Source organism: Megascapheus bottae, chromosome 5 (genome assembly GCF_031878675.1).
Source record: "Megascapheus bottae isolate mThoBot1 chromosome 5, mThoBot2.hap1, whole genome shotgun sequence".
NCBI lineage: Eukaryota > Metazoa > Chordata > Mammalia > Rodentia > Geomyidae > Megascapheus > Megascapheus bottae.
Genome location: NC_143513.1, coordinates 41,731,997 through 41,748,190, shown reverse-complemented (window position 1 = coordinate 41,748,190; position 16,194 = coordinate 41,731,997). Strand labels below are relative to the sequence as shown.

General features: G+C 42.7%; 1 protein-coding gene across 1 annotated transcript in view; it reads right to left on the bottom strand.

The window, feature by feature from the left end:
• The window catches only part of Prkar2b (protein kinase cAMP-dependent type II regulatory subunit beta), an 88,886-nt gene extending 73,014 nt beyond the window's left edge, over positions 1–15,872 (bottom strand). Inside the window, exon 1 of the mRNA XM_090332984.1 lies at positions 15,466–15,872. Within this exon, the coding sequence (XP_090189110.1) occupies positions 15,466–15,781 (316 nt within the window). The 5' untranslated portion in view covers positions 15,782–15,872. The remainder of the gene's footprint in view (positions 1–15,465) is intronic.
• Positions 15,873–16,194: the final 322 nt, after the last annotated feature.

The following is a 16,194-nucleotide window of genomic DNA, read 5'->3' as shown; positions in this document are numbered from 1 at the left end:
ACATTACTTGCTAAAGCTTAAATAAGATTATAAGCTTGGTCGGGAGTTTGGCCTAGTGGTTAAAGTGCTTGCCTAGCATGCATGAAGACCCGGGTTCGATTCCTTGGTACCACATACATAGAAAAAAGCCGGAAGTGGTGCTGAGGCTCAAGTGGTAGAGCTCTAGCCTTGAGAAAAGTCCAAGGACAGTGCTCAGGCCCTGAGCTCAAGGCCAGGACTGGCAAAAAAAAAAAGATTATAAGCTTGAAGGTTTCACACACACACACACACACACACACACACACACACACTTATCCTATTAGGCTAGATTTATTCTAAAGGACAAGATCATATTAGAGTAAAACAATGCTTTATCTCTTTGCCTTTTTTACTTCAGAAAAAAAGCAAGGTATTTACTTGAAGCCTCAAATGCAATAAAAGAGGGTTTGAGCTTTCAGGACCTCATGGTTTTCTGGTTTTGCATTTTTTTTTCTTTTTTTTAGAAATTGAGGCAGATAAAACATTTAAAGAATTCACATACATATGTTCACTGACAAGTTTTTTTTTTTTTAAGTACTACTTACAACTCTTGTAAGCAATGTTCAGCTTCTTAGGTTTTTAAGTTTCATTTTTAAAAGGCTTCTGTTGTCGCTATCTTCTAAAACTTGCAGTGTGTTTGAATGACTCCAGGAATGATACTTAGTTCATCCCAGAAGTGCAAAATGGCAGAGCCAGGATTCAAACCCAAGTCTGTGCTGAAGTGAAGTCATAGTTTTTTAAAAATACATGCTGAGGACCGGGAGTTTGGCCTAGTGGTAGAGTGCTTGCCTAGCATGCACAAAGACCCGGGTTCGATTCCTCTGTACCACATACATATTTAAAAAAAGCTGGAAGTTGTGCTGAGGCTCAAGTGGTAGAGCTCTAGCCTTGAGAAAGTCCAAGGACAGTGCTCAGGCCCTGAGCTCAAGCTCAGGACTGGCAAAAAAAATACATGCTGATATTTCATAGTTTTCATGCCACTTTACTCAAATGTTCAACAAGTAAAAGCAGTATGCAGCACTGGGGATGAAAGCAGGTCTTTACACATGCAAGACAAGTGCTCTGCCACTGAGCAATACTCTCAGCCCAACCAATCTCTGTGTGTGTGTGTGTGTGTGTGTGTGTGTGTGTGTGTGTGTTTCCCTAACAGTCAACTACCAAATGTAAAAATTATGAGGTCAGGGGCCTTTAGGCAAATTAGTGGAGAAACAACAACAAAAGAATGAAATGAGTAGAGAGGAAAAAAATTGAGGCAGAATACAACACATTCACAGTATAGGATAAAATTAACCAGAGCTGCCTATAGAACACTAGAAAAGGGATATGGGAAGAGGATGAATTCCTCAATATGAATCTTACTGCAGGAAGTTCATGCTAGAGCTAAAGGAAAAACACAGGGTTCCACAGAGAAGAGGCATTGGGAAAGGTGGCCAGGAATCATGTCATGAAAAGAAAGCATCTTGATGAAGGTGGCAGGATGCCCAAGAAAGGGAGAGACCCACTGTAGATTCAGCAGAGTTCTAGTAAGCAAGAAGGGGTTCAGGTCAGATCATAATGTCACCTCAATTGTCACCAGAATGTAAAATCTCCACAGGCAAGACAAAATCCATGTGTTGTGTCCTCTGCATTTGTACAATAATCAAATGTCACACACAAAGACATTTTTTTTAATTGAGGTTAAGTAGTTATATAAAGTTTACAGTACTGTGGCACAGTGATATTTTGCTAATGTCACAATCATTTTTTTACTTTCATAATACTAAGCATCATTGATCTAGTCTACAGATTTATAAATGTAAGATATATAAAACCCTCTAGTCTTACCTGGAACAACAGGTTTAACATTGACAATAAAACCATCTCCTCCAAATCAAGTGTTATGTATTATTTCTTCTTTGCTAAGGTATTGGTTGTTCCCTCTTCCTTTGGTTTCATTGGATGTGAGCATCTTAAAGCCCTGTTAGTTTGTCTTGTCTTGGACAGTTTTAGATCTAACACCCATATTTCAGAGAGACCATGTGTGTTTTGTCTCTCTGGTCTTCGCTTATCTCACTCAACATGATTTGCTCTAGTTCTACCTAGTTCCCAGTAAATGCCACTATTTTATCTTGTCTGCTGGCTATGTAGAATTCCATTGTGTGTGTGTGTGTGTGTGTGTGTGTGTGTGTGTGTGTGTGTGTGTGTGTGTGTGTCTGTGTCTGTGTGTGTCTGTGTGTGTCTATGTGTATGTATATATATGTCACATTTTTTGTATCTATTCATCTGCAGTAGGGCATTTGGGTTGTTTCCATCTCTTGGCTATTGTGAATAGTGCAGTGATGAACAGGGCTGTGCAGGTGTCCTTATCATTTCCTGGGCCATGTTGCTCAGGGTAGATGCCTAGGAATGATATGGCTGAGATGTAGGGAAGGTCTATGTTTAGTTTTTTGAGGAACCTCTAGATTGCTTTCCAGAGTGGCTGTACTAGTTTACATTCCCACCAGCAGTGCAGTTGGGTTCCTTGTTCTCCACATCCCGGCCAGCATTTGTCATTGTCAGAGTTCAGAATACTAGCCATTCTAATTGGGGTACAGTGGTATCTCAGGGTTGTTTGTATTTACATTTCCTTTATGGCCATGGATGATAAGCATTTCCTCATATGTTTCTTTGCCAAAAAATGCCTCATTTTTAATATAATGAAATCTCAATCTATGATACTGAACCCCAAACAGGCTAAACTATTTCATTAAAATATTTTAAGTATTCCATTAATATAAAAGATTATTAGGAGACTAGCATTAGAAGCCTATTTAAAGTGGTTGTGTCTAAAGATTTTAGCCATTGTACATTCATATTCACATTTCCCATTAGGTATTCAGTATTTAACTGAATTTTACTTTTAAAAAATATTTGAGGGACTGGAAGTTTAGCTTAATGGTAGAGTGCTTGCCTAGCATGCATGAAGTCCAGGGTTCAATTCCTTGGTAACACATACATAGAAAAAAGCCAGAAATGGTTACTGTGGCTCCAGTGGTAGAGCTCTAGCCTTGAGAAAGTCCAAGGATAATGCTCAGTCCCTGAGTTCAAAGCCCAGGACTGACAAAAAAATAAAAATTAAAAATTTGAGTACCTACTACTGACTGTGAAGAGATCACATACAAGAAAACCTCAGGGGGAGGGGGAGTGTGTGTGTGTGTGTGTGTGTGTGTGTGTGTGTGTGTGTGTGTGTGTGAATGGTCCTGCTGTCTACATTGAGAACATGATCTGCACATCTTCCGGTGCTCAAGGACATACCCATCCTCCCATATCGGTACTATCAGTATCACTAAGGGAAGCTGGCAAGGACTTCTGGATAGAGTAAGAATGAAACTAGCCTTGAAAGAGAGAATGGGGTTTGGTTTAAAAAAAAAAAAAGACATGGAGAGAGAACCTGGCATTCAGTATCAAGAGAATAAGTTGATTCAGCATCAAGAGACTAATTGTATCAATTTACAATACTGTATGTATCCTTTAAAAAATATATTAAAAATGATTTAAAAAATGATGTTTCAAGTATCAACTTTCTTTTCATTTTGGCTGACATTCTGACAGTTTAAAGATTAACACCTGTAACATGTCATTCTCTTGGTCTGTTTCAGAATCTAAACCAAAAACAACATCTCAGCCAGAGCTAAAGATACATACAGGAACACAGATAAAATAAAAACTATTCATCTTCCTAACTTAAGTAACATAATTTTTATTTCCCAGTTCCTTTTTTTGCCAGCACTGGGGCTTGAACTCAGGGCCTAGGTACTGTCCTTGGACACTTTTTGCTCAAGGATAGCGCTCTACCACTTGAGCCCCAGCACCACTTCCAGCTTTTTCTGTGTATGTGGTACAGAGGAATCTAACCCAGGGCTTCATGCATGCTAGGTGAATACTCTACCACTAGGCCACACTTCTGGCCCTCCCAGTTCCTTTTTTTTAAGCATCAATTGGTTGTGCATGAGGTTTTCATTTGAACATGTCTGCATTCGAATGCACACAGTGTGCTTTGCTCAAACCCCCTCCTAAGTCCTTTTTTTAGGATAGGATTGCCTTATATAGTCATGTGACTTCTGTTGAACCAAACATTTACCTTAGACTGTACACACACACACACACACACACACACACACACACACACACCTCTGCCTTCAGGTGCTTCACAATCTAAGAATTTAAATCTAGAGACCAAAGCTGATCACCCTTACACAGGTGACAGAGTTGAGGCCTGGGAAAAGAAAACAGCTAGTCTACCTTTTTCTTTGTTTGGGTGTTTTTTTAAACTGTATTTTCCTTTGTCTTTTCTTTTTTGGTACTGAGGATTAAATCCACGACATTGTACTTGCTAGGCAAGTACTTTGCTACTAAGGTACATCCTAATTCTACAATTATTTTTTACACTCTGGGAAACCCTCTTAACTGCACAGTAGATACACCGGAACATATGTAAAATTTACAAAAGACATACAGGAATACAGTGTTTTGCTAATAAGGATGTCTTGAGAAACAAACTGGCCTGAGAAGCTGACTGCCAGGGTCAATTCCTAACTCTACCACTTATAGTGGTGGGGGAGGGAACTAAATGGCATGTGTGTAATGAGGCTTGTTAAGCATCAAGAACTTCATAAACAATCCAAAATGTGAACAATAGTTACTAATTAAAAGACGCCATTTAACAAACATTAGCTTTCAGCTATTTCGGTATAGTTTCAATTTGACCTGACCTTTTGAAAAGGTCTAAAATGTATTTTCCCTCCCCTCCCCAACAAAAAAACCTCTCAATATCACTCCCATGGACTGTTTTGTCTTGGAACAGCTAATGTAAATTAAACAATGTGAATCCCCAACCAAGCGGATACAGGAATACACTGTATACAATGAATCTTCTTGGCTTCACTTTTTTTTTTTGAGGTGGGGGGGTGGGGGATGGGAGGGGGTCCATCATGGGCTTGAACACTGGGCCTGGGTCCTGTTCCTGAGCTCTCCAGCTCAAGGCTACTGCCTTACCTCTGGGCCTGGGCATTGTACCTGAGCTCTTCACTACAAGGCTACCACCCTACACTGGAGCCACAGCCCCACTTCTCATTTTCTAGTGGTTAATTGGAGATAAGAGTTTCACAGACTTTAGTGCCCGGGTTAGCTTTGAACCTCAATCCTCAGATCTCCTGAATAGCTAGGATTACAGGCATGAGCCACAGCACCCAGGCTTCACTTTTTTTTTTTCCCAGTCCTGGGTTTGAGTTCTGGGCCTGAGCACTGTCATCCTTGGACTTTCTCAAGGCTAGAGCTCTACTAGTTGAGCCTCAGCACCACTTCCAGCTTTTTTTTTCCCTATGTGTATGGTACTGAGGAATCGAACCTCGGTCTTCATGCATGCTAGGCAAGCATTCTACCATTAGGCCAAACTCCCGGCAGGCTTCACTTTTATGTGGGACATGTGTTTATAGTTTGACCTTTTGTCTTTTTTATTTATTTTTTTCAAATTAAGGAACTTCTTTTTTAAACAGAAGCAACTGGAATGAATTTTTATTTTTTGGTTTCCAAACATATTAAGCTACACATGGCAGAATCTATTGCTGAGACATTTATAAATGTTGCACCAACTGTGTTTATATTTCTGATTTTTTAGATTGTTTTGTTTTCATGTAAGCCATGACCTAAAAATTTTAGCTCAAATTCTTTCCACAAAATAATGACATAATGGAACAGTCTGAGTCATTTTGAATTTCTGTGATACAAAAATTGTTCCCATAAAATGATGATGGGTATCACAGTGGGTTTTCAGTTTAGTGGGTTTTGGGGTGACAGCTAGAGAGTTTGGCTAAGACTACACAGGACAAAAGCAGGATCCAATCTCCCCCACCCCGCCTCTGGCTGGTGTCAAGATTGGACTTAGGGGCCCAGTACTCACTAAACTGCTTGCACTCTACCACCTGAGTCATGCCTCCAGTTCAGCATTTTACAAATGGAGTTTCACAGAATTTTCTGCATTTGGCCTGGAATTATACTCCTTCAGATGTCAGCCTCCTGAGTAACTACAATTTTAAGTGTGAGCTTTTAGCAGCCAGCTCCACTGCACCTTCTTAGGCAACTGATAGAAAAATACAATATAGGGATAGACGGTGGGGAAAGGAGGAAGGTAGAGGGGGTGACACATCAAGATTCAGTGTGCTTATAACCTAACTTATGAACTGTAACCTCTGTGTATAACTATCTAATAATAAAATTTAAAGACCAATATGAGGCTTACTGCATTGAACAAGCATCAAAGGGCAAAACAATGGGAATTCTGAAGAATTCTGAAGGCAATGTACAAAAGTACTTTTTCTTCAGCCCAGACTTGATATAAGAATTCATAATATGTAAGTTACAATTACTACAAAATACTATTTGTATGTTTATGCAGACTAAATACACAAGGCTAATATCTACTAAATTTAGGTAAGAAACCTGTGCCTCTCACCTGCCTCATCACTACTAAACCAAACAAATCACATATATGATCTGTGGAAGAGTCTCCAACCAAAGGGTTGTTCCTTAAATATAGAGAGTAAACTTATGAGAATAATCGTTTGTTTTGCCTTAGAAAAGAAAAAAAGGCCAGCTGCCAGTGGCTCATGCTTGTAGTAGAAACCTGGAGCACTGAAGTTTAAAGCTTGGCCAAGCGGTTCTCCAAGTATCCAGTAAAATGCCAGCCTGGAGGTATAGCTCAAGAGATAGTGTCCCAGCCAAAAGCAAATAAAGCCAAGAAAGTTTGAGGGCTTGAGTTCAAGCCACAGTACTGGTACAACAGAAAGAAAAAAGGAAGGTAGAGGAAAAGAAAAAGAAAGAGAAGAAGGAAGGGAGGAAGGAGGGAGGGACAGAGGGAGAAGGGATGGAGGAGAGAAAGAGAAAGAAGGGGAGAGAGAAGAGATGAGAGAGAGGGAGGAGGGGAGCGCCCCAGCCTTAGTGTAATAGCTTATACCTATCATCCCAGGACATCAAGAAGATCAAGGTTAGCTAGCAAGGACAAAAGCGTTAGTGAGACTCCATCTCAATCAATAAGCCAGGTTCAGTAGCACCTGGCTGTAGTATCACCACACCTATGATTCCCATGCTACGAGGAAGAAATAAGACAGGAGGACTACGGGTCCAAGGTCAACCCTGATCATAATCAGGAAACCTTATCTGGAAAAATAGTTAAAGTAAAAAGGGCTAGAGGTTGTCTCAAGTAATAGAGGAACTGCCCAGAGACATGAAGCTTTGACTTCAAATCACGGTACCACCAAAAGGGGAAGAAACGATCTCTCAATAAATGCGTATGCAGGAAGCACAGCACACTGCTAGTAGCCTCTCATTTATTCCTTCTCCTCACAGGCTTGTCCCATGTCTCACATCCCAGCTCCTTTCCTGTGCTGCAACCTTGTCCTAACCTAGACAGTGCAACAAATCCTTTCGCTTAAAATGCTCCATCACTCCTCAGTCTGCACCCCCGGCCCTCACTACCTCTACTGCTGCAGACAAATGACTTTGATAAGGAGTCATAAATAGACTTCTAATTGACAGATTCAATGGTCTCCTGCTGATAGTTGCACTGCTGAGAACCATGCTTGTTTCTTTCCAGCACAGTTATGAACAAAATCTTGTCAGCCGGAAATGTACAGGAATCCATAGGATGTGATTTGTTAATGTAACTACCGGACATTTACTCCTGGCTCTTCAGGACAGGGCACATCACTCCCTGCTGCAGCCACCAATGAAAAGCTTCTCGCTGTCTTATGTGAAGTGACAGCTAAAGAGCCTGATTTCCAACCTAGGCTAAAAAGAAAAAGAAAAAGAGAAACTAACTTCAGATTTTGTGTGTTTGAATTTACAGTGTATCTAAAGGAGCTGCTAGCACTTCCCAAGTTCCAGGCAATTGTCCTTCTCTTCCTCCCTCTCCCAGTATCCACAAGCTGGGTTTTCTCCCTGACTCTCCCTTTTCTAGAAGTACCTCAGACTAGACAGACAGGAGCAGGAAAGGCACTATTTCGAGTTCTTTGATGCCCTAACTGAATTGGCTTAAATAATGAACCAAAAGCCACAAGTACCACCTTTAACCTGAAATCTTTTCAACATCTATAAAACCATGATGTCATGTTCACAGGAATAATGACTTCCACATCTTATCATGGTTGGGAGTGATGTAATCCATTTCAGGAGGATTTAAAGCTATCATGCAGTCTCTAACAGCCAAAGACTTCACTGATCTATTAATTATAAAATGCTTGTGCGCTAGGCTATAAATTGTAAGTCAAAATAATGTGGCATTTGTTATTGAAGTCAAACCACCAGATAAGCCAATTTGCTACTTCAACTCTCCTGAAAGTACAAAATCTAGATTCGCTGCTACACAGCACAGTGAAACTGTTTCTCTACCAGAAAAAAAAAAAATCGGTACTTGACGTGCACGCTGTCCTAAAGACCTCACACATTTACCCGCTTAGCCCTTTCCAGGTCAAGAAGTCAGCACAGCAACACATCAATAGGTGGAGAACAAGCCTTCCTATATAAAGGAAACATCTGGAATTAAAGTTCATTTTTAAAAGTCTTTTTATGGGCCAAGAGTTTGGCCTAGTAGTAGAGTGCTTGCCTAGCATCATGAAGACCGGGTGCGATTCTTTGATACCACATACATACAAGGACAGCTCGGAGGCCCTGAGTTCAAGTCCCCAGGACTTGCGAAAAAAAAAAAAAAAAAGCCTTTTTATTCCACCTCACTCGAGTTAGAATGGCCAGGATGAAGAAAACTAATAACAATAGATGCTGGAGGGGATGTGGCCAGGAGGGATCACTACTACACTGTTGGTGGGAGTGCAAACTCGTTCAACCACTATGGAAAGCACTATGACAGTTTCTCAAAAGACTAAACATAGAGCTCCCCTATGACCCAGCAATTCCACTCACTACTTGGCATTTACCCAATCATCCAGAAACAAGGGCAGACTAAATCCACTAGTACAACGATGTTCATTGCAGCACTATTTACCATAGCAAAGATATGGAACCAACCAGGATGTCCCTCAGTTGATGAGTGGATCAACAAGATGTGGTATTTGTACACAATGGAATTCTATGCTGCTGTGGAAAGAATGACATTGCCCCATTTGTTAAGAAATGGAAAGACTTAGAAAAAAGCATATTAAGTGAAGTAAGCCAGACTCAAAGGAACTTAGGTTCCATGGTTTCCCTCATTTGTCATAATCAGTAGAAACCTTGGGCTCTCTTAGCAGAGACTTGCAATAGAGCAAAACCTAGATACATAAGGCCATATAGTGTGACACTAAATGAAAGGACCTCTAGGATATAGAAACATAAGCCATATAATGAGTGATTGTTGTCCTTAATGTACTATGTTATCTATCTCTCATCTCTTTTGCTGTCCCTTGGTTATTTCATATTGTTACAGTATCTCACTTCACTTTGTTATCTAATATATTGGATATATTTGTATTTGGTTATTTGAAATTGGATAGTGAAGGGGGAAAACAAGATGAGGGGTGGGGGTGGGGGGAGGGAAATGGGGACCAAGACATGTGAAAGGGTATCAATGTATGTGAATTAATGCACCTTCTATCTGGCAAATATCATGTAACCTTTCTATTAATTACAATAAAAAATGTATGAAAAAAGAAACTATAGATGGAAGCAGCAGAGAGGAAAATCTATATAAAATACAATAAGTGATAGGAAAGCTGAGTACCCAGTGAATCACACAATGCAAATTGATGTGTAAAATAACAACTACTCTTGATGGAAAAAAAGCCCTTTTTATGACTATTTTTCTAACCAATTAAATGTATTTGAGAGGTTGATAATATTTTTTGTTTTTTTTGCCAGTCCTGGGGCTTGAACTTGGGGCCTGGGCACTGTTCTTGGGCTTTCTCAAGGCTAGCACTCTACCACTTGAACCACAGCACCACTTCCAACTTTTTTTGTGTATGTGGTACAGGTGAATCAAATCCAGGGCTTTGTGCATGTGCTCCAACCTAAAGGTAGCAATATTTTTAATTTATTTAATTCTTTATGGAAATGTCAGTGGAGTCAATATCAAAAATGTCTTAGGAAGCATGTTTTGAGTATTAACAGATACTATACAGCACTATATTGTCAGCCACAAAGCTGATTAATAATGTTTTGAAAAAACAGTATTGTAACTTTTAGTCGGTTGTAGAAGACAATTCTAACTGATAAAATACAGGTCTTCAGTCTACATGAGGGAGTGCTAACAGTCTTAACCTGTACCAGCCACAGGGAGAGAGCAGGCTCCTACTAAATAGCATTTAGAGGGTCCAACCACCAGTCAACACCACAGTGTTTTAAAGCCACCCCACTCTTTATAATCTCCTGCTAGCAGTTAGATCATGAGTTCAACAGGTGACAGAATGAACCAGTTATGCATATTTCCACATGTGTTCTGTCCAGGGAAGCTGGTCGGTCTATTATCCTACAGTTTTTGCTGTCTCATTTTAGAGATACCACTAAAACTATTTCAGACACATCTTTGACTTTTATGCAGTAAAACAATCCTTCTAATTCTGTGTCTAGAAGACATATATAGAGTATTTGCTCATAATCTCCTAAGAAAGCTCATTCAGACACATGATGAACATTCTTCTCAACACTCCTTCAGCCCAAGTTTTCTCAAGATCAATAGATCTATTCTCTTGAGCCATCCACCATGACTACAAGCTCAAATGTTCTATATTCTTCATGATCCTGATGATATACCTTGTAAAATTCTCCACATTCCCTTTAAGCTGTAGAAGTCAAAGGTAGGGAAGTTCTCCAACACACTTGACATGATTAGGGCTGATTACAGGGGAGATTAAATCATAGAAGTTACCTGGTAAACTGATACTGACAGGCCTATTCGAAACAACAGGGGAACACATTTTTGGCTCCTGTATCTGTTTGGGGCTCTAGATCTTTTTCTTCCACAATATAGAAAAATTAGTTTTTCTCTATGTTTTATTAAAGCAGTTATTGTTTTTTCTCCCATATTGATGGTTCTGCATGTGTTCCTATGTAATTGGTATTTTTTACATCAATTCTTCAGCCTAATTTAAATTTTATTTACTTCATTTTCGACGATAAAAATTGTAAGCAACACAAGGCCTTATAATCATGCCTAAATAAAACTAATTACTATAGATTGTATTCCAAAGTAGTGATTCAACTCTTTGATCTACTGTAAAGCCTTTTAGTAAGTTCTAGGCTTAAAAACACTGTTCTTTTGGCCAGGTGAGGTGGCCTGTAATCCTAGCTACTCAGGAGACTAAGATTTGAGGATTGTGGTTCAAAGCCAGCCCAAGCACTAAAGTCTGTGAGACTCTTATCTCCTATTAATCACCAGAAAACCGGAAGTGGCATTGTGGCTTAAGGGGTAGGGCAGTAGCCTTGAGCTGAAGAGCTCAGGGACAACACCCAGACCCAGAGTTCAAGTCCCATGACTGACAAAAACAAAACAAAACAAAACCAAACAAACGAACAAAAAAACTCCACTGTTCTTTTGGAAGTAACATGCTAGCTTCATTTGCTTCTCACAAGCCCAGAAAGAGAAGGAGAGCAGATGCCAAGAGCTTATCATTACACTCACTTCTTTCAGCCTTAAAAGTTTCCCAGGAGAGGGCCACCAAAAGCTACTCTCACTCTTAACATCCCAAATGTTGCCTAGAAGCCAGAATTACTTGATAGTAAACAGAAAGTAAAAACCTGAACTTACAAACTGAAAATAGAAGAGGAACAGGCAAAGCTAGTGACACAGGAAAGGATCCTTCGGAAAAGGGAGGGAAATACAGTAATGACCACCTTCACCCATCTGACTGGTAGGCATGATGTCATGCGCAGCATGGCACTTGACCTTCAAGTGCCATTGAGCTCTAGACCAGATCAGAATTTTCCAAATGATGCTAGATGATGCTTGCCTTCCTAATTAAATCACCACTCTACAATAATAAGGTCAGAGACTTGATCATTATGTGAGTCAATGGGAACCAGGTTCAGGATCAAAAAAGTGCCTTTACTAGCAACATATTACAAATCCTATCACTTATTACTAAAGGGAGCCATGGAAGAAGATATGATCCAACAAGGCAAACCTATTACAAACAGTGGGAGAATCTGACCTGAGAGTCAACCCATAGGACAAACCTCATTTAAGAACTCCTAGTGGTCTTGGGTTTCAAGGTGAGATCAAGGTGAGCAACTTGCTATTCTACTAGTTCTGTATATGACCTTGGACAAATTACTTTTCCAAAGCCATAAAGATAAAATACATTAAGATTCTCAAGGAGAGCTTGACACTCCAGTATATGTCACACAGGTCCCATCCAACCCCTTGCTTAGATAAACCTGGTTGTCAAGAGCACAGGGGTAAAGTATGGCCTACTTGTTTCACTATGACAAACTGTACAAGTGACAGCTTCTCCTTTCTCAGGAGCTGGGATTCTGAAATAAAGCACTGACACATTCCTAGCACACAGAAAACGTCAAAAATGGCAGGGTTTGAAAAATACTATTATGTAGATACACAGGTATTATAGGCATCACTACCTAGTGCCCAGTGTTTTACAGAGTATGATCAGGAAACCATGGGCTCAGAGTAACTTGAGATATCTAGAAGAAGAAGAAGAAGAAGAAGAAGGAGGAGGAGGAAGAGGAAGAGGAGGAGGAAGAGGTGGAAGAGGAAGAAGAGGAGGAGAGGAGGAAGAAGTGGAGGAGGAGGAGCAGAGAGGAGGTGCTCCATTCCACCCAGCCTATTTCAAAAAGTTCCCCCAAAATGGTACCAGGTGATATTCTTTTCTGAATCAAACTTCCTTGAAATGCATGAGAAAATTGCTGTGATTTATCACAAGTTGACTTGTCCTCCAACATGGGTTATTTCCTATGCCAGGAGAACTGCCCAGTGTCTGGCAATTTTCTTTGGCATTTTTCTGAAAATAAATATTAAATTGAAATGTTTCTAGTTTTTAGGTTTATTGCTGGTATGTTCTTTCCCTTCGATAGTTGATCTTTTTCCCAACTTTGACTACAACTGTGTATTGGTGGCATTCAGCTTTGTTCAACTTCAACCTCCAGAAGGAGTAAAGAGCTGCTTTTAAAAAATGTAATGGGAGACAATATGGTTCCCCACAAAGTTTAAAATATTTACTATCTGGTCCATAATTAAGACGCCTGCAACCACTTTGTAGCAATATGTGTCTGCTGATGATCCAACTGCAGTTTGGCTGCAGTCAAAAGACATTCAAGTCATCCAGACGCTGGTAATAGTAGCTACCTAGGAGGCTGAGATCTAAGGATCCTAGTTTGAAGCTGACCTGGGCAAGGCCATCTGTAAGACTCTTACCTCCAATTAGCCATAAAAAAGCTGGAAGTGGGGCTCTGATTCAGGTGGCAGAGTACCAGCTTTGAACACAAAAGCTAAGGGAAAGCTTCTAGCCCCTGATTTCAAACCCCAGTACCAACAACAAAAAAATTTTAAGTCTTTGAGGATATGGCTGAGGTATAAATACAGCGGCCAATTTAAAATGCACACAGTAATGTTTGCAGTAAAAGTACCCTGAAGAACATAAAGCCATATAAAATATCCCTGGTCCTCAACTGCTCATTACAACATGAGCATTACATTTCTTCTGGGCACCAGGCGCTGTGCTAAGGAGAAAGTGGGATAGTCAATACCAAGTACTAAGGAAGCATTATACAAGCAATATATTTTAGTCCTATTAACAATTATACAGAACATATACAGGTTCTTTAGGAAGCCCTTTAGTTCCTAGCTTTCTCCAGTGTAGGAAATGAGGGCTTTTTTCCCTTGACTTGTATATGTCTGTATGGGCATTCCTGTGTTTGCCCATGTGTGTCAGGAACATAAAAGAAGTAGAAGATACCACTGCCCTTCCTGTGGTATCCATTATTGGTTTTTTTTTTCTTCTCATCTTTGCAAAAGATGTATTCTTTTCTCTTTCTCAGTTCTAGTCAGAAAACATGTGATTATTTTTTTTGAGGAAAAAAATAATAAAGAACAATTAGCCTGTCTTAGAAAACACTAAAGAGTGCAAAATTAAAATTTTATGTAGCACGTTTTCCTTTTCTCTTCATGGAGCATTCATTTCCAGGGTTTCTGTGACTGTTTCAGACAAGCAAAAAAAAAAAAATGCATTCGCTTTATTACCCAATTCAACATGCAATTAATTCCTCAAAGAAATGAAACAGCTTCGTAGGAAGGAAACAAGGAAATCCAATGACACTTTAAAATGTTTTCATTGTACGAAATGCACAAAAACCACAAGGAGCATGAATAAATAAACGCTGGTGCAACGCTGCATACATGCTTTGCCTGACGCCACAAAGAGAAGACACGCATACACCAGGGCAGTTTAGCTTGGGATAGCATAATAAAGGAGATGTAAGCATGTTGTGTGAATACAAGGGGCTGTTAACACGCCTGGGTGTCTTTTCCGTGTGTGAGGCAAAAAGGGGTTATAAGCACAAGCGGTGGGACTTGTCAAAAGCAGCTACTGGAGAAAATTCCTTTTTGTCCCCATTCATTCTTTCCAGCTTCAGTGTCTGGCACAGACCTTACAATTACTCACTGGCTTATTCTGAAGACAACTAACAAGCTTACAGAACTTCCTACGGTGTTTTTCACACGCTGGGGGCGGGGGGGAGAGCACCAAATCGTGCAGGATGTGTTTCCTATACCTCTAGCCTACTCCTTCCATCCAAAGACCCCCTGGGTTGCATGTCAGATAGGATCCTTTGTTGGATGTCCAAAAATATCATCCCGACACAGTATCCGGTGAATTGGAAAATAATAAATTACGGTTTCCAAGAATGTCACAGCTATTGCCAGAAATGGTGTTTTACCCCCCTGCCAGGCCGATTTCACGCCCCCCCCCTTTTTTGTGAATCCACCATCCTAACCACGGGAGAGACGATAAACTGTAACACTCTTCGCCCCCGCCCCCTTCCCTCTGTGGACACTCCATTAACAGACTGAAGCGCGGAATGAGGACGCCCAGGCGCCGGCCGGTCCCCTTCACCGGAGGGTACAATGGTATTCTCCAGGGGGAACAGCTCCCACCACAAGGAAAGTTGGCTTTCCAGCAGATCCCACCCAAAACCGGCCTGGGAAGAGGGGATTCGCAAGGGGCGCCAGGGAAGCAGCCCCCTGACCCCTTCATCTCTCTCGGATCTCCGAGGAGGGGAAGGCAGGGGAGGGAGAGCATGACAAGGGAGCAGGGTAGGGAGGTGGGCGAATGGAGAGACAGAAATGGATGCTGAGGGGGTGGGCGCGATTCGCGGGGAGAGGCGGGGGCCCGAGGCTGCGGGGCTCGGGAAGCCCGCGGAGCGCAGCGTGGGCCGCGCGGGGCTCCGGGACAGGGGCGCGGAGTGTGGGGGGGGTGGAAGTCCGGGCCTCACCGTTGAACGCCCCGGGGTCGGCAGCCTGTTCCTCTTCCTCCTCCTCCTCGCCGTCCTCGGAGTCGGAGCGCATGGGCTCCTCGGCGAAGTTGACCCCCTTGCTGGGGGTGCCGCCCCCGGCGGCGGCGCCCGCGTCCCCCCAGGTCCTGCCATGCTCCCGGCCGCAACGCGCGGCGCCCGAGCGCTCGTTCTCCTGCTGCAGGCGCGTGAAGTGCTGCAGCGCGAACTCCAGCAAGTCCGCGGGCTGGTGCCGCAGCACCTCCACCGTGAAGCCCTGCAGCAGCTCCGTCAGCCCCGCGGGGATCTCGATGCTCATCCTGCCTCTCCCGCGGCGGCCGCTCGCGCGCCGCCCTCGCCGCCTGTGATTCCTCCCCACGCGGGTCCGGCCTCCGCAGCGGCGCCGACCGTGCAGACGGCGCTACAGGCTCTGAGCGCGGCGCACTGGGCCCCGGCGGCCCGGCTGGCCCGGCCCGCGGCTCCCGGCGCGCGGCTGCTCCGTGCGGCGGCGCGGCGGGCAGCTGAGCGAGCGCGGCCCCCGGAGGGCTGGCAGCATCTCCGGCTCCTCCCGCGTGCGCGCCGCGGCCGCGCCTCGCCCCCCTCTCCCCCGGCGCCCCGCCTCCGCGTCACGTGACCCCGGGAACCATGGCAACGCCGCGGGCGGGCACCGCGCACCCGCGGCTCCAGGCGCGGCGGGGCGAGGCCCGCGGGCGGCCAGCGGCGCCCCGGCGC